This window comes from Peromyscus leucopus, chromosome 5, assembly GCF_004664715.2.
Source record: "Peromyscus leucopus breed LL Stock chromosome 5, UCI_PerLeu_2.1, whole genome shotgun sequence".
NCBI lineage: Eukaryota > Metazoa > Chordata > Mammalia > Rodentia > Cricetidae > Peromyscus > Peromyscus leucopus.
Genome location: NC_051067.1, coordinates 92,812,443 through 92,832,759, shown reverse-complemented (window position 1 = coordinate 92,832,759; position 20,317 = coordinate 92,812,443). Strand labels below are relative to the sequence as shown.

The 20,317-nt window shown below is 46.3% G+C and overlaps 1 protein-coding gene across 1 annotated transcript; it reads left to right on the top strand.

Annotated features, from left to right (window-relative positions):
- The first annotated feature begins 8,777 nt into the window (after positions 1–8,777).
- Positions 8,778–10,774, top strand: LOC114689148 (syntaxin-3). Its single transcript, XM_037206150.1, has one exon. It carries the CDS (start codon positions 8,985–8,987, stop codon positions 9,852–9,854), a length of 870 nt encoding a protein of 289 aa, XP_037062045.1. The 5' UTR covers positions 8,778–8,984; the 3' UTR covers positions 9,855–10,774.
- The last annotated feature ends 9,543 nt before the right edge of the window (positions 10,775–20,317 follow it).

The following is a 20,317-nucleotide window of genomic DNA, read 5'->3' as shown; positions in this document are numbered from 1 at the left end:
TACCAGCACATACAAGGCATTCAACTGCTCATAACGCATCTCCTCACACAGACCACCCACTAACACCCAACAAAACCTTGCCTTAGCGCATTCTGCTCCAGTCCGACCCTCTAGAGCACAGAATAGGTTCCTTACGGCCTTAGAAAGACAGTCCTCTTCCTTTTATAAGGGGAAAGGGCTTGCTTGCTATTACAAAAGATTTGAGTTTTCTAAATGTACAAGTTTTCTCCACAGCACAGCTCACTCTTATCACAGGTAGGTATGTGTCACCTGTGCAGTGAGGGCAGGTGTATGTCGGTCACCTCTGCAGTGAGGGCAGGTTTATGTCCGTCACCTCTGCAGTGAGGGCAGGTGTGTGTCGGTCACCTGTGCAGTGAGGGCAGGTGTGTGTCCGTCGCCTCTGCAGTGAGGGCAGGTGTGTGTCGGTCACCTCTGCAGTGAGGGCAGGTGTATGTCCGTCACCTCTGCAGTGAGGGCAGGTGTATGTCGGTCACCTGTGCAGTGAGGGCAGGTGTATGTCCGTCACCTCTGCAGTGAGGGCAGGTGTATGTCGGTCACCTGTGCAGTGAGGGCAGGTGTATGTCCGTCACCTCTGCAGTGAGGGCAGGTGTATGTCGGTCACCTCTGCATTGAGGGCAGGTGTATGTCCGTCACCTCTGCAGTGAGGGCAGGTGTATGTCTTTCACCTCTGCAGTGAGGGCAGGTGTATGTCGGTCACCTGTGCAGTGAGGGCAATTGTATGTCCGTCACCTCTGCATTGAGGGCAGGTGTATGTCTGTCACCTCTGCAGTGAGGGCAGGTGTATGTCGGTCACCTCTGCAGTGAGGGCAGGTGTATGTCCGTCACCTCTGCAGTGAGGGCAGGTGTATGTCCGTCACCTGTGCAGTGAGGGCAGGTGTATGTCTGTCACCTGTGCAGTGAGGGCAGGTGTATGTCCGTCGCCTCTGCAGTGAGGGCAGGTGTGTGTCCGTCGCCTCTGCAGTGAGGGCAGGTGTATGTCGGTCACCTCTGCAGTGAGGGCAGGTGTATGTCCGTCACCTCTGCAGTGAGGGCAGGTGTATGTCCGTCACCTTTGCAATGTTCTTGGTGACTGAATGAAAGACGCAAACAAAGGCCACGGCTCTAGCTACCAAGACTCACACGTGAACCGTTGTCTCTACTTCAAGAATCTTTTTCTACTACCAGTCTCCAAGACACCGCTCAAGCTCACTCATAACAGGAATGGCATAAACCCAAGGACAGTTAATACTGACTGTCAACTGCACAAGACCTAGAATAACCCACGGAGCATGCCTCTCATCACATTGCCTGTGAGGGATATTCTTGACTAGGTTAACTGAAAAGGGAAGACAGATCCAGTTGTGGGGAGCATCCTTCCATGAGCTTGGGCTCCAAAATGCGTCAACAGGAGGAAGTCAGCTTGAGCACAAGCATCTGTCCTCCTTTCTACTTCCTGACTGTGGAGGTCGCATGAGCAATTGCTTCAAGCTCTGGCTGCCTTGACCTCCTCCCCATGATGGACTGTATCTCGAACTCTGAGCCACACAAACCCTGCCTTCTTTAAGCTGCTATTAACTGTCTTAGAATTGGGCTGGAGTTCATCTACAGCACCATCTCCCAGACACTGTATCCTCCAGCATCCTTCCTGTGGGAAATGACCCAAGAACTACCAACTGAAGTCCACTAACCACATGTGTGGCCAGGACAGTACAAGTTTTAAAGTCGGCTGGGATGGATGGGGCAGCCAAAGGAAAGTATTTTCAAACTCATCACTGATATGCACAACTCAAAGTTAGGTAACAGAAATTTCTGACTAACGTAAGTTGGAAAAGAGCCTCTGACACAAGGCGGAAGTCGGCTCCTGCTTTCTGGAAGTCTCATTTTATTCCTACCTCAAGCAGATGAAAGCATCTGAAAATGCCCAGCCTTGTCCTGATGCTGCCATCCATGCCCAGCTCCAAGCCAAATCAGCTAATTCTGCTGCTTGTTACAGAAGCCACTCAAAATGACCGGATCATGTGACTGCAGAAGAATTGGTCCCCTATGGAAACTGCCATGATGGGAAAGAACTGTGACTTAAAAGTTCATCAGTGTTCCTAAGCCTCACACTAATGGTACTTCCTAATTATCAGTAATATCCGCTGCTAAATTTCCCTCTATGTTAGTCAGGAGAACTCAACATGTACCATTACCATAACAATGATAGGAAGGAGACACAGGCAACAGCCTCCTTCGTGGATGATAAAAGGAAGATGATGTCAGCATCCTGATAACGCTGAGACTGAGGTGCCAGGAAGGCCTGCCTGTAGAATCCATGGTCACCCATTGCGCTAAGAAAATGAAAGACATCAAGATAAAACATCACAAACCAAGTCAGCTAACCTGTAGCAAGAAACTTTACCAACAGAAATCCACTAATTTCACTAGTCTTCTGTCTACACACACATGCACCAGGACCTGAAACTACGGCACTGCTGTTTTCCTGAGCCTGTGCCACATTAAAAACCCCACATACACCCAGAAGCTAGATCACTCACAGAATTACTAGACAAAGCTCACTCCTATTGTACGGATTTAAGGGCTAAGCAGGAGGAATGTGAACAAAACCAGAGATAGACAAAAGATGACAGAAAGCTGGAGACCTCTTGGCTGAGAAAATAAGTCACTGAACAAGAATTAACAGCATCAACCTTCAACTACATGGACCTGAGGTAAGGAGGGACATGGGCCATCCCAGCTTTTTGCAAATATTCATCCTTACTAGTTTAACTCCATCATTCATGTAAAGCTAATAACTTTTCAGAGTGAGTTTTCTCATTCAGCCCCAACTCACCCAGTTGCGGTATTTCAATTTTGCATTTGCATTTCTGCAGACACCACACGGCTCTTCAGCTCCCTCCCACATGAGACTGTCCTCTGCTTCCACCCACACTCACCTCACACCCATTCTGACTAAAAAGAGACAGCTAGTGAGAGAAGCCAGTTTACTTGTGAGTTTTCTGAGGACAGCTGTTCTTTATTTCCTTCATTTTGCTTGGAATTTGCCCTTGGTGAGTTAAGATTAATGTGCAATCATGGTAAAATATGCTGCCACTTCACTTGGGCACCTTCCCACCCGAACCCATCTCCAAAGATTAATCGTGAGACTGTATATTATCTTCTGCCCCAGCTCATCATCAGCCTCCACCAGCCGGAGCGGCACAATCTTCAGCCAGTGTCAGGAAAACTCTCCAAAAATCTAAAACTTTGCTGCTCAAAGGAAGAGAAATTATTTTACAAGTGACAAATCAAGGTCTTCATGACTTATCTACCCCAGGAATTCACAGCTTGTTACAATGCTGAATTTGATAACTGACAGCTTGCCTAGACCAACATTTAATGCCATGCTCTAGAAAATTAAAGTGAATATTCAAATTATGCACATATGGAAGATTTTTAAGAGAAACTTCATAAACAAAAGTGACATACAAATTTAGTTTTAACATAATGACTATTTAAAAAACAGTAACTAAGATGTTTTTAAGCAAAAGAATTACTGTTTTTTGCTTACAATACCATACATATATCTCAAAATTGAGTGTTCTGCAGGCCCACCAAAAAAAAAAAAAAAAAAAAAAAAAAAAAAAACCACAAACTGGGCATGTTTCCTTTCTAGGAAGAGGAGTTATTTCCTTAAAGAAATTATATAATCACAATCACACTTCACACTCTGAAACCATTACTCTCCTCCATATGCAATATGGTCCCTCCTTCTCCGTCTTCTGTATTACCCATAATCCAGAAAGACGCTGATGTAAATGCCCAACAAATTGAAAGCTCCTCTATATGTTACATGAAAATATTAATTTGAACCACATATAGAAAGACAAACCCTTTCAACAATTTTATAACCAACCTGCAATCTGTCAATTTGCCAATATGGCATGCTGGCCTGATCTCTGGGATGCCCAGGCCAAAGCAGTTGCTTACTGAATCTTATTCCATGCACAAGGATCCGGCACTGACAGAAATAAAGCACAGGAGACTAAGGAAGACATTTTCTCCATCCAAGTAAACAGTGGGTTCTCAGAAACAAAATCACCACAGGAAAAGAAATTAACGAAGGCAGGGTGTGAGCAACAGAGGAGGAGCACAAATGTCTTGGGATAAAAACAACTCAGAGAAAGCTGCAGAAGCCGAGGCCAGCACAGAGTGTCTCCTAAAGCTAGCTCTTGCCCTCTCCACAGGCAGGTGTGTGAAATCGCACAAACCCTTTATAGACGCTGAGGGGCCTTCCAAAGCATTGTTCTGTACCGCACAGGAGCTTAGACCTCACGGCTTCCTGTCACTCGGAAGCGAGGCGAATCCTTCCAAAGAGACCTGCGTGCCTGCTCGACCACACTCCTCTTCTGCCTTTCACACTCAGGAGGCATCCATCACTTCCTTCCCCAGCACCTTCACTGTCACTGCTGGGCCAGGTCCCTTCTGACGGCCCCTGTCCGTGGGACCTGGACAAGTCAAGTCTTCTTCCTCTGCAGACTCAGGCCCACAGCTGGAGCCACTCCTTTGCCCTTGGCCATGGGGACCCATGTGAGACTTTCAAGTCTTGGCAGAAGAAACCCTGGAGTTTAATTCTGAGTGATGCTGAGAGTTAAGACCGTGGGACTCTTGGAGACGGTACTGCATGCATTTCACATTATGAAATAAGCAAGAGCCTTGGGAGGCCAGAAGCAAACCTCGACAGTGTGGACCTTAAATGACTCCCAGGCCCCATATCTTGGAGGACTAGAGTCTAGGAAGCAAGGCTGGCAGAAGGTCCTCAGGTCATTTCCCTGGTGGCCTGGAAGAGGACCGTGGAGTCTAGCCGTCCTTTGTTCTCTCGGCTCTGGCCATAGGCTGCGTGGTTCTCCTGCATGGCACAGTCTGGCACGCTGTGCCGCCTCACTGCAGGTCCAAAGTACCAGAGCAACTGATCATGGGCTGGAACCTTCAACGCTGAGAGCCAAAATACGTCTTTTATTTTATTTTTTTTAGGAGTCAGACCCTCCAGGCAGCCAAGAATCAGAATGCTTCAGAGAAGCAGAAGAGAATGCTAAGCCATTATCGTTCTCCAGAAGTGTGGACTGACAGCATTCCATCCCAAGAGCAACATCTCCCTGCACAGTAAATATAAAGGTCGAGCTACCACACAGGGCTAGGAAAAGTGGCTGTCACAGTAGACACCATAGGGAGGAGGGGCTGAAGCAAAGCGTGGGACATGAATGAACTAGAACTAGACAAACGTTCCTGAATCCCCCAGGGTTCTCATCTACAAAGCACCTGACGCTGTATTCTCTTGGCTGAACACACTGAAATTCGGCCACAGTTAGTTTTGTGATAGAGGCTTTCCTCTACATCTGTATTCACACTCCTAAAATCTCCAAGGCTCCATGGACCCCATGAGTAGGTTTCTCACATCACTCACACAGAAACCTCCCATGGCCGCTCTTGTCCCCTGAAAGCCAAAGAGAATCCCCCTTTAATCCACAGCTGCTCTACTTCTGTCCAGTTTCACTATCTAGAGAACCAACAATGGTCCTTCACAGATCAGGGTTGAACCCAGGAAGTACCTGGGATCCTGGAATGTCATCAGATCTGTCACAAATGCCTGTGTGGCTTTGATCATCTTTATTTCCCAAATAAATTCCTTGCAGAATAACCAAGTACTAACTGACCAACAGGACTTTGGCAATGTCACTCAGGTGACTGAACTATTTGCAACACTGGCAAAGTTACTGTCCCAACCAGGTCGCCTTCCTTAGGGAGCACAGCCCTCTGCACGGCCCACACATCCCAGGCCGCCTTCCTTAGGGAGCACGGCCCTCTGCACGGTCCACACATCCCAGGTCGCCTTCCTTAGGGAGCACGGCCCTCTGCACTGTCCACACATCCCAGGTCGCCTTCCTTAGGGAGCACGGCCCTCTGCACGGCCCACACATCCCGGGTTGCCTTCCTTAGGGAGCACGGCCCTCTGCACTGTCCACACATCCCGGGTTGCCTTCCTTAGGGAGCACGGCCCTCTGCACTGTCCGCACATCCCACATATAGCCACTTCTGTTCTGCTAACCTTTTTAAGCCTGCTTGCTCTTTGGCACCCTCCAGGATTGAGCCTGTCCCTTCACCATCAAGGACAAATGCTTTGAGTACATGCTTTTACTGTTCCCTTGTGTTTCCAATCAAGTTTGAATCCTGTCTCTACATCTTAGCTGACAATTCTCTGAATGCCAAGCTATAACGCTTCCTTTAAATCTTAAAAGCCTGTTCCTAAATCAGTCTTCGTTTAACATTGAGTCTTTTGTAGACTCTAAGGTTCTCTTAATGTGAATCTTGCCACACTTTTATATTATCACCTAGAATAACTCAACTGCTTACAAATCTTTCTGCTAAGTCTACTATTACTGGATTAAAGGCTCATAGAACCAATCTTCACTGTCTATTCCAAAGGCCTGAGGCAAGGCTCTACACCTTGAGATTGCTCAATAAATACTGGTCAGCGGACTGGCTTCGGACCAGCACTAGGGCTAAACCATGATGGGTTATCTGTTACTGAGAACACTGTGCTGCTTTCTTCAGAACTTTTCTGTTTTCTCTGGGTCTAAGTTGGGTTGTTGTTGTTTTTAAGAAAAGAAGAAAAAAGATCCCCAAGTAGCAGACACTAGCAATGGTGACGGTAACAACTGTGAATTCTATTTCTCCAACACAAGCAATGTTTTGACTAACACAATGCTACCCAAACTGTTACTGGACATTATAACTTTTCAATGTGGGAGCTTTTAAAACAGCCAGTTCCCAGTTCATGCCATTAGCAATCATGTCGGACTACATACAAGAGCCCAGATCAGTATTTTTAAAGGTTCAATGTGATGGACATGCAGCAAGACTTGGCAACCAGTGTTTAATGAAATTCTTCAACTTGGTATACAGGCCATAAATTTCTCGTGATGGTGCTGGATGGATGAAAGGACCTGACTCCCATGCACGGTATAATGTTATAAGCAAACCATGTGAGGTTTGACTGGTTCTGAAATGGTAGCAAAACTGCTAAACGGTCCCACCCAGCCAAGATATGCTAGTATCTATGTTAGTTACTTTCTGACATAACATGATTTTTATCTAAAATAATGTTACTCCAAAAAATGTTACCTCTTCTTGGTGTGCTGATGACTACAGCACAATTTTAATATTTGTCTGCTCTTGGTCCAAATAGGATTTGAATTAAAAAAAAGAAGAAGAAGAAGAAGTTCAGGATCCAGCACAAAGAACCTCAAAGCCACGTGTTAAATGGATTCCCAAAGACTAGGAACTGCATGATTTAACATGTCCCTACAACAACTGACGTGATAAAAACAAGGCCAGTGCACGCCGAAGACCACGGCGGGGTGGCAAGTGGCCACAAAGGGCAGAAAGGAACCTGGAGACCAAAACCTACAGCAGAGGCAGAGGCAGTAACACAGACGAATAGACTGAAATTCAAAGCGTTTCGTTCCAAACCCCGCCCTCGTGGAGCAGCTATGGACAGGTGGCTTCTGGGGAGTCCGTTTGCTTTCTGAGTGTGTCCCTGTTGGGTCCACCACACTCTGGTGGGTGATTTCTGTCCTAGTTAGAGTCATGACCAAAAGCAAGTGGGGGAGGAAAGTGCTTATATGGCTTAAGCTCTAAAATCACTGTTCATCACTGAAGGCAGTCAGGACAGGAACTCGAGCAGGGCAGGAACCTGGAGGCAGGAGCTGACGTAGAGGCCATGGAGGGGTGCTGCTTACTGGCCCACTCCTCATGGCTTGCTCAGCCTGATTTCTTACAGACCCAGGATCACCAGCCCAGGGATGCACTACCCACAATAGACTGGGCCCTCCTCATTGATCACTAAGAAAATGCCTACATGTTTGCCTACAACCTGATCTTATGGAGGCATTTTCTCTATTGAGGTTCCCTCTTCTCAGAAGACTTTAGCTAGTGTCCAGCTGACATAAAACTACCCAGCAAACCCCACACCATGAGGACAGGGGCAGCAAAAACTGTACTCAGTGGATTCCTTGAAAGAGATGAGATAAAGTTAGAAGGAGTTAGGGATGGTTCTGGGAGAATTCAGAAGTGTAGGGGGAAATATGACCAAAATATGGTATGCATGTATAAAATTCTCAAAGAATTAATGAAAATATTATGTTTTAAAAGATCACTGAATTTTACTATTTTCAAATTTTACTTCAATAAAGATACATATGTCTATGAGTGTGTGCTAAAGTTCAAACCCAGAACCTGTGCACATTCCAGCCTCTGCCACTGAGTTCAATCCCAGCCCCAAAAGATCATGTTTAACAGGATCCCACAAGATAAGAAAACCATCTTTAAGGTATTTGAACAAATTGTGCTAAGAATTAGCTTTTCCAACTGCCAATGCTTACAAAGATTTGTGTGAGCTGAACTGTATCCCTGTAAAGTTCCAAACCTCAGAACCTTGGAATGTAACATTTAAATAAATAAATAAATAAATAAATAAATAAATAAATAAATAAATAAATAAAACAGAACTTTAAGGAGATGGTATGGTTATTAAAACTGGACATGCGCGCTCGCGCGCACACACACACACACACTCTCTACCATGACCATCACTTGGATCTTTATACTAAAAAAAGTCAGAGCAACTCTAAACACACAAAACAGACAGCGGGAACAGCGGGAGCATGCACACTCAGAAAAGGCACAGTGGAGATGCCATTTGCAAGTCAAGGGCACAGGTCTCAGAAATACCAGCCCTGGGAGCGCGGCGCCGGCGGGGGCCGGAGGGGGCGGCGCGGCGGACCTCGGTGGCCTCGGACGCTCCTCCTCGTGAGCGGCCGCCGCCCGCCTCCGCCTGCGCTAGCAGCTCCCGCGCCCCGGCCGGCACCCGCTGCCGCTCCAGGCAGCTCACCTGGGACGCGCTCACCTGGGACGCGGTGCTCGCCGCCGCCCGCACTTGGGCCAGGATGAAGGACCGGCTGGAGCAGCTGAAGGCCAAGCAGCTGACTCAGGAAGATGACACTGACGAGGTGGAGATTGCTATCGACAATACAGCCTTCATGGATGAGTTCTTTTCTGAGATTGAGGAAACTCGGCTCAACATTGACAAGATCTCAGAGAGTGTGGAGGAAGCGAAGAAGCTCTACAGTATCATTCTCTCTGCACCGATTCCAGAGCCAAAAACCAAAGACGACCTTGAACAGCTCACAACTGAGATCAAGAAAAGAGCCAACAATGTCCGGAACAAGCTGAAGAGTATGGAGAAGCATATTGAAGAAGATGAGGTCCGATCATCAGCAGACCTTAGGATCCGAAAGTCCCAGCATTCCGTCCTCTCTCGGAAGTTTGTGGAGGTGATGACAAAGTACAACGAGGCTCAGGTGGACTTCCGTGAACGCAGCAAAGGGCGCATCCAGCGGCAGCTTGAAATTACTGGCAAGAAGACAACCGATGAGGAGCTGGAAGAGATGCTGGAGAGTGGTAACCCTACCATCTTCACTTCTGGGATCATCGACTCGCAGATTTCTAAGCAAGCCCTCAGTGAGATTGAGGGTCGACACAAGGATATCGTGAGGCTGGAGAGCAGCATCAAGGAGCTCCACGACATGTTTATGGACATCGCCATGCTGGTGGAGAATCAGGGTGAGATGTTAGATAACATAGAGTTGAATGTCATGCACACCGTGGACCATGTGGAGAAGGCACGGGATGAAACTAAAAAAGCCATGAAGTATCAGGGTCAAGCTCGGAAGAAATTGATAATTATCATTGTGGTAGTAGTTGTGTTGCTGAGCATTTTAGCGTTGATTATTGGACTGTCCGTTGGGCTGAAGTAGGAGTGGCCTAAGGGGCTGCTGCACTGAAATAACCTGATTTCACTCCAGCTTGGCCTGACCACTCTTGTCTCCAGATGGGAACGGAGTTCTAATGGCCTTCCTGAGAACGAGGGGCACCTGTTCCTTTATTTCCTTGTAGCCACCCTCGGACCTGGCTCAGCAATCCACCCCTGGAAGAATCTAACCTACCCGATGCAGCCCTGAGTTCTCCTCAAAACCACCTCCCACCCTAGCAGCCGATGGACCCTCCCTTCTGGACTGTGTGAAGCAACCCAGCTTTTCCTTCTTTCTGGTGTGTCTCTTACACCTTGCGCCTTGTAAAGTCCCAGGTGTGAGACCAGCCTGAGGCGCGGTATTTCTACCTCATGGAATATTCTCCTGGAATATACTTTGCAGGGGAGTAACCCACAAAATAGAGGGGTTCGTCTAAGTCTGGCAGGAGTGTGGCTTGGATCAGAGCCCCTAGCTGGCAGGATGCCAGGCCTTAGTTTGTTGTCCTATGTCCTGAAAATATGAGGGACTGACAGATGCCATTTTGAGCTTATGACTTATTTGAAATCCACCCTTTAATTAAGCTTGAAGTTCAGTTTGATTTTTCTCTGTATTCATTCTTGTTTACTCAGAGGGACCAGGGTGAGAGTCCTCTGAAGCTACCATTGGCAAAGACTGAAGTTATGGAATATGCTTCCATGTGTGAGTCTTGGACACTGGCTAGTCACTGTTAGAGAATCGCTATTTGTGAAGCCATTACTTGGAGGCCAAGCAGAACCGAGGATTTATAACTGGGCCAGGGACAAGGTGCTATAGTCTCAGGCTCTGGAAGTGTCCAGAGTGTACTTTTATAACTGTATGTGAGAGATATGTACATAATTGTCTGCCTCTCAGGAAGCAGGAAAACTCGAATATACTCTGAGCTCAAAGTGGCAAGGTAAACAACAGAGCCTGGCTAGAATCAGGTAAGGGATATATGTTTACCTCAAGTGAGCCATTGTAAAAATGTGATTTTTTTTTCCCCTTGTCATCACGGAGCTTGTTTTCTGGATGGCTGCTGAGATGGGAATCAAATGAGACCTTTGGAGTAAGGACTGAGATGATTCCCACTGAAGTTTTCTGCAGAGTAGACAGTGTAATATTAATCTCAGCTGCTGCCTACAAGAGTGTGGTCCAGAGAGCCTCCCCAAACTATCTGATGTTCTCTGTACTATTCACGTGATGTCCCTCTCAGGCGGGAGGCTTGGGAGGCTATAGAGCAGCTCTTCCTGCTCCCTTGTCTCCCATAATTCCTACCATGGAGATAACAGCCTAGAAATCCTTATTTAGTGATTGCAACCCAGTGGTAAGCCTTAGACCTCTGGTGGTCCCCGCCAGTATCCCTGACTTTGGGTATTGAAGCCCCAACTTTAATGCTTTGTGGGACAGAGTGAACGTTCTAATCCAGGCACTGCCCATGAGCTTCCTTTGTAAAGACTTTCTCCAGTCGCCCAGCACTCAGGACAGAGCCACAGGGATGCCCTCCTTCCTTCCTATGGCTGTGACGTCTGACAGGACATGGGCTCCAGCTAGAAGGGGAGACCATCCTCAGTGCAGGCCTCTGACAATGATTCAGTGGATGAAAGTTTGAAACATATGCCACATGTGAAGGGCTTTTGTTGTTTATATTTTTTAATGTAAACTTGATTATTTTATTGCTAATTTAAAAATAAATGACTTTATATTGATTGCAAAACAAAAAAAAAAAAAAAAAAAAAAAAAAAAGAAATACCAGCCCTGTCTCCCTGTGCTTGCCCTTCTAGCCTGCAGAACCATGAGCGTGATTTCCACTCGGTCCTCTACCCTGTGGAATTCTGTGTGACAGCGGATCTAACATGCTAATGGCGTCACTTTGTAACATAAAGAAGAAATGTGTGAAGTTCTCCCACACTTGCATGGAAGAAAAATAAAGGGACCCACACTATCATAACAAAGGAATAACTGAAGGAGTTTATGCTGGAGCACGTGACCATGCAGGACCGCTACAGAGGTCTCCAGTGTAACACACCTCCAGGAATAAAGCTTCTGAGCAAAGCATGCCTTACCTCGGGTCTCAACGGCACTGATGCATTTTCTGAGAATTGTGAATCCCATGGTATCCAACTGTGCACCTAAAAGAAACAGTTACAAAATGTTAAGGGACAAGTAGTTACTTTCCCTTAAAAAAAGAAGAAAAAAATTTTAAGGTAGAACTTATGTTTCAGTGTTTTAAAACTGCTGAAGGCAAAAGCAAAAACAAACACACACACACACACACACACACACACACACACACACACACACAGGAAAATAGCTGGGCAGTGGTGGTGCACGCCTTTAATCCCAGCACTTGGGAGGCAGAGGCAGGCGGATCTCTGAGTTCGAGGCCAGCCTGGGCTACAGAGTGAGTTCCAGGAAAGGCGCAAAGCTACACAGAGAAACCCTGTCTCGAAAAGAGAAAAAAGACTGCTGAAGGCTGCATATCTCCCACGTAAAAGACATAACTGAAAAATTCATATATTTATAGGAGAGGCTTCATGACAAAATCAGGATGTGTAATTATTGTAATTAAATTTATACCATAAAATATTTTAAGTTAATAGGTACACAGTATTTTAAACGGTAAAAGAAAATAATGCCAATTTCTTAGGGAAGCTACCTAGAATAATCTCTGTATTTTGCCAAAAATCCTAAGAGCAGCTCTGTTAGAGAAAACTCCAAATATGAACAAGAGCTTTTCAATGAGAGTCTGAGCTTTTCGTTTAACAAAGGAAGGAAAATTTTAGGAAAAGTTTCTGTTAAATGCTTTCTGAGCAATAAGCATTTTGATAATTTTTACTATGCACCAAGCCTTCTTAATGATGTTATTATTTTCATAATTTGAATTTAAAATAGATAATTCATGTAATACAAAATAAATCTGAAAATGAAATTTTATACTTTTTCTAATATAAATGTTTGCCTATGACCAGCCTGGCATATGTTTATAGATCTTGCTTTTGTTTCAAAACTTTAATGAAAGAAAGCAGATCCTCCAGCCGCTGCTGCCAGGCCTAAGGGACTGCAGCATTAACTCTTGCTTCATGGGGTTTGCTGTCTTTGGATATAAACTTTGTTCAGAATCCGTAACTCTAGGCTTAGAGTGAACTGTTTGGTTGGTTGGCTGGTTGGTTTTTGAGAAAGGGTTTCTCTGTGTAGCCCTGGATGTCCTGGAACTCACTCTGTAGACTAGGCTGGCCTTGAACTTAAGAGATCCACCCACCTGCCTCTGCCTCCTGAGCGTTGGGACTAAAGGTGTACGCTGCCACTGCCTGGCTTTAAAGTGAATTTTAATGGTTAAAATTGAACAGTGGTTTCAAGAATCCACCACTGATAACACTGTATAAAATGCAAGATATTTCTTTTTGCTTTGCAAAACCATCCCCAGAAGAAGGCATGTTTCCACTTTTTTATGATAAATAAGGAAGGATAGAGACAAGGGGTGGGAGAGGCTGGAGGGAGGACAGCGGTGAAGGGGTGGGAAGAAAGGACATCGGTAAAGGAAAAGAGGAAAAACACGCTCCCCTTTGGGGCATCTGTCAACATCCAGGGCCAGGCTACAGACCTCTAGTCTTTGATTCAAAAATTAGCACAAGTGATCACAACTGTGTTTTAAAACATTTTTAAAACATTACACGGTGTTTTCTATGGCTTTGCTAAGCATAGCCTTACTTTCACCAAATCTATCAAAGGTGAGTCCAAAACGAGCGTGGCGACCTTGTTTCTGTTTCACATCAGTGTCCCCTGAGCAGAGACGGGCAATGCTGTTTCCCTTATGCAGATCCCTGTCATGCATATGTGGACAGCTCAGCCCATCTGTGCTGCTGCTGTCTTCCAAAGCCTAAGTGTATTGCTTGTGCAGCACACACTCAGGTTACAAAACTAGAAGCTTTCAAGGGTGGCAGGGCACATGAGGGGCCAAAATCAAACCGAGGCAAGAAAGTAAAGCCATGGGCTTATGAAAGAAGAGTTCTTGGTCCCGAATGCCTGACAGTATCACAGCCCTGCAGAGAACCACAGCCTCCACAGAACGACAGCCCTCCACAGAACGACAGCCCTCCACAGAACCACAGCCCTGCACAGAAACAAAACTCTGCACAGAACTACCACCCTGCACAGAACCACAGCCCTGCACAGAACCACAGCCCTGCATAGAACCACAGCCCTGCACAGAACCACAGCTCTATACAGAACCACAGCCCTGCACAGAAAAACCACCTGCAAAGAACCACAATCCCTGCACAGAACCACAACCCCTGCACAGAAACAAAACTCTGCACAGAACTACCACCCTGCACAGAACCACAGCCCTGCACAGAACCACAGCCCTGCATAGAACCAGTCCTGCAAAGAACCACACCATGCACAGAACCACAGCCCTACACAGAACCACCACCTGCACAGAACCACACTCTGCACAGAACCACAATCCCTGCACAGAAACAAAACTCTGCACAGAACCGCAGTCCAGCACATAACCACAGCCTGCACAGAACCACACAGCTCTACACAGAACCACAGCTCTATACAGAACCACAGCCCTGCACAGAACCACACAGCTCTACACAGAACCACAGCTCTATACAGAACCACAGCCTGCACAGAACCACACAGCTCTACACAGAACCACAGCTCTATACAGAACCACAGCCCTGCACAGAACCACAGCCCTGCACAGAACCACAGCCAGCCCTGCAAAGAACCACAGCCTGCACAGAACCAAAACCTTACATAGCCCTGCACAAAATGACAGACCTACATAGAACCACAGCCCTGCACAGGACCACAGCCCTGCACAGAACCACAGCCCTGCACAGAACCACAGCCCTGCATAGAACCACAGCCCTTCATAGAACCACAACACTATTTAATAAGTGCTCATGCAAGGAAATCTGACCAGCAACTAGGGGCTCACTGTCAGGTTGGGGCCACTCTCGTTATTTATTACTCACTGTGGCCAAGGATTATTCTTTCAAAATATCTGAAGTAATTCTTCTCACATTTGCCTTAAGAATTTTCTCCTTTTCTCACACTTACTGAACATGCCCATAGTTTGCTATAGCGTAGGGCCATTGCAGCATCCAGCTATTCTCAACCAAACATCATTATGTTCTAGAGAATCCACTTCTTTCTATCTAGAATGACAAGTGACAAGATGAGGAAGTCTGAAAGCAGAGAGCCAAAGAGCGGCCCTTCCAAAGGCTCCTGGAAACGTTCCCATCACCCTTCATGTCTGTAGACATAAACAACGAAATGACTGTGGAGAAGAACTCACGGTAAAGCTCGGAGGGGGCAATGAGGGCTACCCTAAGAGCGTTAAAAAGGGTGTAGGTGGAGCCACAGCCACAGCTTTGGGTTGGTGGTCAACAGGATAAATGAAGACTTACCTCCTTCTGGTCTCGGGAGGATCGCTCTATTCAAAGTATGGAACAGCTAGAAAAAGAAAGAGGGAGAAAACAACACTTTCAGCAAATCAGTAAGAGTCAGTCAAGTAAGAACATGCAAATTTTCAATTTTATAAACAATATTAGATAATGTAGCACAGGGAATCTACATTTAGTCTTGTCCCTGCTTTACAGAACAGAGTTCCCACACACCTGGAACTTCCTAATAGAAATGTTTTGCTATCCAAGAGCCCTTTGGGACAGCTCTAAATTTATGCTCAACAAGTAACTTAGTAAACAAAACCTATGTAGCATAAAGATGCAACTAGACACTCCACATGATGAAGGAATTAGCACTGGGCCTCATCCCCCGACCACCTGAGGAATGAGTTTCAACTCCGTAAGATCAACAGGCTTTGCCCCAGAGGGCATCAAATGCTGGGGTGGTGGCACTCCCACAGGGGCATGGGAGCCCCTCAACACTCACCCTCACTACACCCAGCCCGATGCCCTGCTTCAGTGTGCCTGCTCTATAAGACACGGAAGTGTACCTTCACTCCAAGTGCTGTGAGCTGATTACTACACCCAAGGAAGGGCGCAGCAATCCCCAGTTCACACCACACTGCTCCAAAGACCAGGACTTGTCGCTGGTGGAACTGAAGCTGGGGCAGTTACCTAGATGCAAATGCCCAACTTGTAAGATCTGCCACCAACACTCCAGACAGCAGTGTCCGAGTTGAAATGAACTGTTAGGACAATCCAGCTGGTGTCACAACTAGTCAGTGTGGGAAAACCCCATGTGGAATCTGCAGGAGAGATGTTCTGCCTGTGGTTAATGACATGCTATTGTATGCAAAAGTAAGCAAGGCTGACAGGGCTTCTCTGGTCTACTTCTCTCTTACAGAGGCACGCCAAACTGGCAAGATGAGACGAAAGAGTGTGCAGTCTTTAAGGAACGTGTTACAAGTCTGTGTATACGGGAACACTCCACCTTACAGACAGGCTGATAAATGGTTTCATTCCAACCAATAATGTCTAGCTCCCTGTCTCCTGAGACGGTTCCTGATATTCACAACAGCAGGAGATGATCCTTGCCCATAGTTTGAGCCAGCATGGCAGTGATCCGGCATCTCAGAATCCTAGCACTGACTCACTATTTGCAAGGCTCACAGTACCTGTAAGGAGTGTGCTACACCTTACAGTCCCCATACACATGTATCACTGAGCAGTCTTTCCACATTCTTGCTGTTGTCTATTAGTGGCCTGGTTCTATACAGGGGAAGACAAACTGATCATGAGTTCGAGACTAAACCAAACTGGAAACCCACTTTTCTCAAAGATTCAACTGTGTAGTATCTTTGCTATGGAAGTTCACATTTCCTTAAGTTAAGGAAATGTCTTAATAAAAAGAACTAAAGGATTAGCATAACTACATCTCCATACTATCAAAACTCTTTTATTGGTGGAGAGAGGATCTTTCTCTGCAGTCCTGGCTGTCCCCTCTATATAAGCCAGGTTGGCTTTGAACTCACAGATATCCACCTGCCTCTGCCTCCCAAGTGCTGGGATTAAAGATGTGCACCACCACTGCCCAGCCTCAAAACTCTTTAGAAAGTTTTCTAATGATGTATCTGTGTGTAGGTGTGTGTGTGTGTGTGTGTGTGTGTGTGTGTGTGTGTGTGTGTGTGTGTGAGTTTAGGTGTGTGCAGAAGCCAGAGGCATTCAGCCCTCTGGAGCTGAAGTGAGAGGTGGTGAGCAGCCCAACATGGGTGCTGGCATCTGTGCTGGGCCTCTGCAAGGGCAGTGTGCACTCTTAACCCCTGGAGCACCTCTCCAGGCCGCTATCAAAACTCCCGGCTAGAACTTCTAAGAACTAATTAAGCATGAACAGAATGAAAGCCATGTATATCCCAGTGAAAGACGGCATGCTCACCACAGTGAGACCCTGGGTTCCATCCAACACACACACACACACACACACACACACACACACACAAACCCAGAAACAAACAACGACAAAAGGGGGGGGTCTGAATCCAGCTCAGATACGGTAAGCCAATACACAAATCTAATTCTGGGTCATTCTTCCAGGGTGATACATTCTCTTAAACAGCATCAAGCTTTAGAACACAGTAGCTAGGCTCTCATTTTCAGACACACCATGACTACCACCCACCCACACACCGCCAGCCGACCTCTCATTCCCTACACTTCTGACCATGTGTTTGCAGTTGGGCTCACAGTAGTCCAACTGGCCTAAAGCAGCACCGTGTTACTCCTTATAAAGCTCTACTCTGAAGCCTCCATCCCTACTGTATGGAACCCCTCTTCCAAAATCATCCTTTCTCCTAAATCTTCAAAATCGCTTGGTATGCCAGGTGGTGCCCGCTCCAGCAGCTTACCGAGACTCCTAACACTTTACATGGCGGCTGCCGAGTGTGCATCTGTGACTTTTCTTCCCTGAAGTTGTCTCCACTAAACCCCCAACTCAGTACAAGATCTGTCTGATTCTGAGCCCCAAACTCCAGCAGCACACAGAAAAGAAAGCAGTGCTGGAACCAAGTGCCACCAGACAGAACACAGGTGCCTCGGAAGCCATGCCACAACCTTTAGTCCACTCTTTGAAACAATGTCAGTACAGAGGCCCGGTCTCTAAGGCTACTCCGCGCTGCGCTGCAAAGCAGAAACTACTACACTATTACACACCATCAAACATCGGGCACACGTGGGCAGTGGTCTCTCAGCTGCCATGTACTTACTCTCCCATCTCCAGAAACTACACTACACGACAGTCATTCAGTGTACTTGCCAACCAAAACTGTCGGGTAGAACTGAAGTTGAGAGTTTTGCTGACTCCTTCAAAGCAAAGTCAATCAGAAGGACACAGTCTAGGAAGATCAGAACTGAAGTGAGCAGTGGCCCAGCCGTGGGTGCACTGTTGGCACCCCAAGATGACCGACTAGAGTGCTACATGGCTCCCAGATGAGTTTAAGCACCAGTCCAGCAAGGACTGTTCTCAAACGCTAGTTATCAAAACAAAGGTAACTTGGAAATGAACCAAGTCAGCTGTACGGATTGGAAATAAAGCTCTGATATTCTTACAGCTTCTGTTCCACCCAGAGCTTCCAGCCACTGCTTCCTCTCCTCTTCTGAAAACGCCTGCACAGTCAAGGGGACGCCAGGCCTGCAAGACAACAGGAAAACAACATCGGGTCACCCAGTGCCAACGCAAAACCTGCTCCTCTGTTTCCAGATGCTGGATCACAGGGACTAAATGTTTTCGTTAATTTCAACTACAATGAAAAACATACAACGTAAAATTTGCTATCTAGGCAATTTTTACACATAAATACATTATTGTACAACCATCCCTATGATTCACCTCCAGAATACTGGATGAGAGGGGTGTGTTACTAAAACATTACAGCTCAGGAGTTCCCTTCAATCAAGAAACGGACTTCACAGTACAAGGGTAACTCCTATTCACAAGTGTCTCGATGATGACAACCTTACTTTGCAGTTTGCTTTACCATTTTTCTGATCCCACTGACACACTCTATGACTCACACTGTTTCCTTTCAATTTATTCCACCATTGGATTCCTTCTTAAAATCATTCTTTTATGTTTTGTCATGGTATCAGTGTGTAGTTATTAGTATGTTCTTTTTACAGACCATCAAGTCACACTCCCCAACCATCTTACAAGACCTGTGGCTTTCAAACCATGCTCTCGGGCAAGTGCTCAGGCACTGTGTCCTCAGCCCTCTGAGATCTACACCCAAATTAAATTAATTCCTGATTCTGCACTGAATTCTGGCTGCTTGCTACCACTGTGGCTGCAAGGCACCTCAAGGAAAGGTGAAGAGGTCCTGCTGTTTCGGGTCCACTCTCCATTATAACAAACTCCTCTATGCTTTACTGTGTGTTCAATTTGATGTATTAGGTGATGACATCTTCTTCTCCAGATCCTCTGTCCTCAACAATCCCTAAGATCAAAGACTGAAATCTCAGGAGGGGAAACTGAGGCAGGAGAGGAATTTAACTGAAGCCTCCCACTAGCTGAAAAACAAGCATTCTAGTACAATTACCAGCTTGGTGAAGCCTTTCTCCCTTTGCAGCTGACAACCTGTCCATTTGTACACCCTGAGTGGCTGCTGGTTTTGTTATCAGACTTCAATTCCATCCAAGGTAGCCCTGGAGCCACCCTATAACTTCACACCTGGGGGAGGGGTGTCCTTAGCAATCTTATGTAACTTGATGTAACAACTTGAGAATCAGCAAAATGGTACAGATAGCTAATGCTAAGACGCTAAACTGTGACTCTCCTTCCAGGGCCCATCCTGGGTAGACCTGGGTACATCTTACTCTTTTCCTGTGCATTTATTTCTCTGATCCATATATTTAAATTTTTCCTTTTCTATTGTTATGTGTTTGCCTATTCGTATGTATGTGCACCACATGCATGCCAGGTGCTCTCAGAAGCTGGAAGAGAACATGAGACTCCCTAGTGCTGGAACTACAGATGTTGTGACACGTAGGTGCTGGGACCTGAACCCAGTCTTCTGCAAGAGTAGCAAATACTCTAAACCACTGAGCCATCTCTTCAGCCCCATAAAATTTCTTTCAATAAACTGAGACTCTTCTTTCAGAAGCCCACACCCATGTCCTTGGGTGTGTTTTTGTTCCTTGTGCACATTTCTATTTTTAATAGAATGATTCCGCTTCATGTTGGCTAGTCCTGAGATTCCTTTCTGTGTCAAAGCCACGGATCCTCGGCTTGGCTGAGCTGAGGTCCTCAGAGACCTGGGGAGCTCCTCAGACTGCTAAGGGTGACAGCATGGATCTGTGTCCCTGTCCCTCACTGCTGACCACACCTAGCCAAAGCATTACTGTAAACAGAATCAAGAGAGTTAAATCCGATTGAAGTCTATGCCAATATTTGGTGCTAGAAATACTAGTTATCTGTATGAGAAAAAGAAATATGACTCTTACATTCACAGCACTGCCAAATCTTGGCAAATTGTACATAAA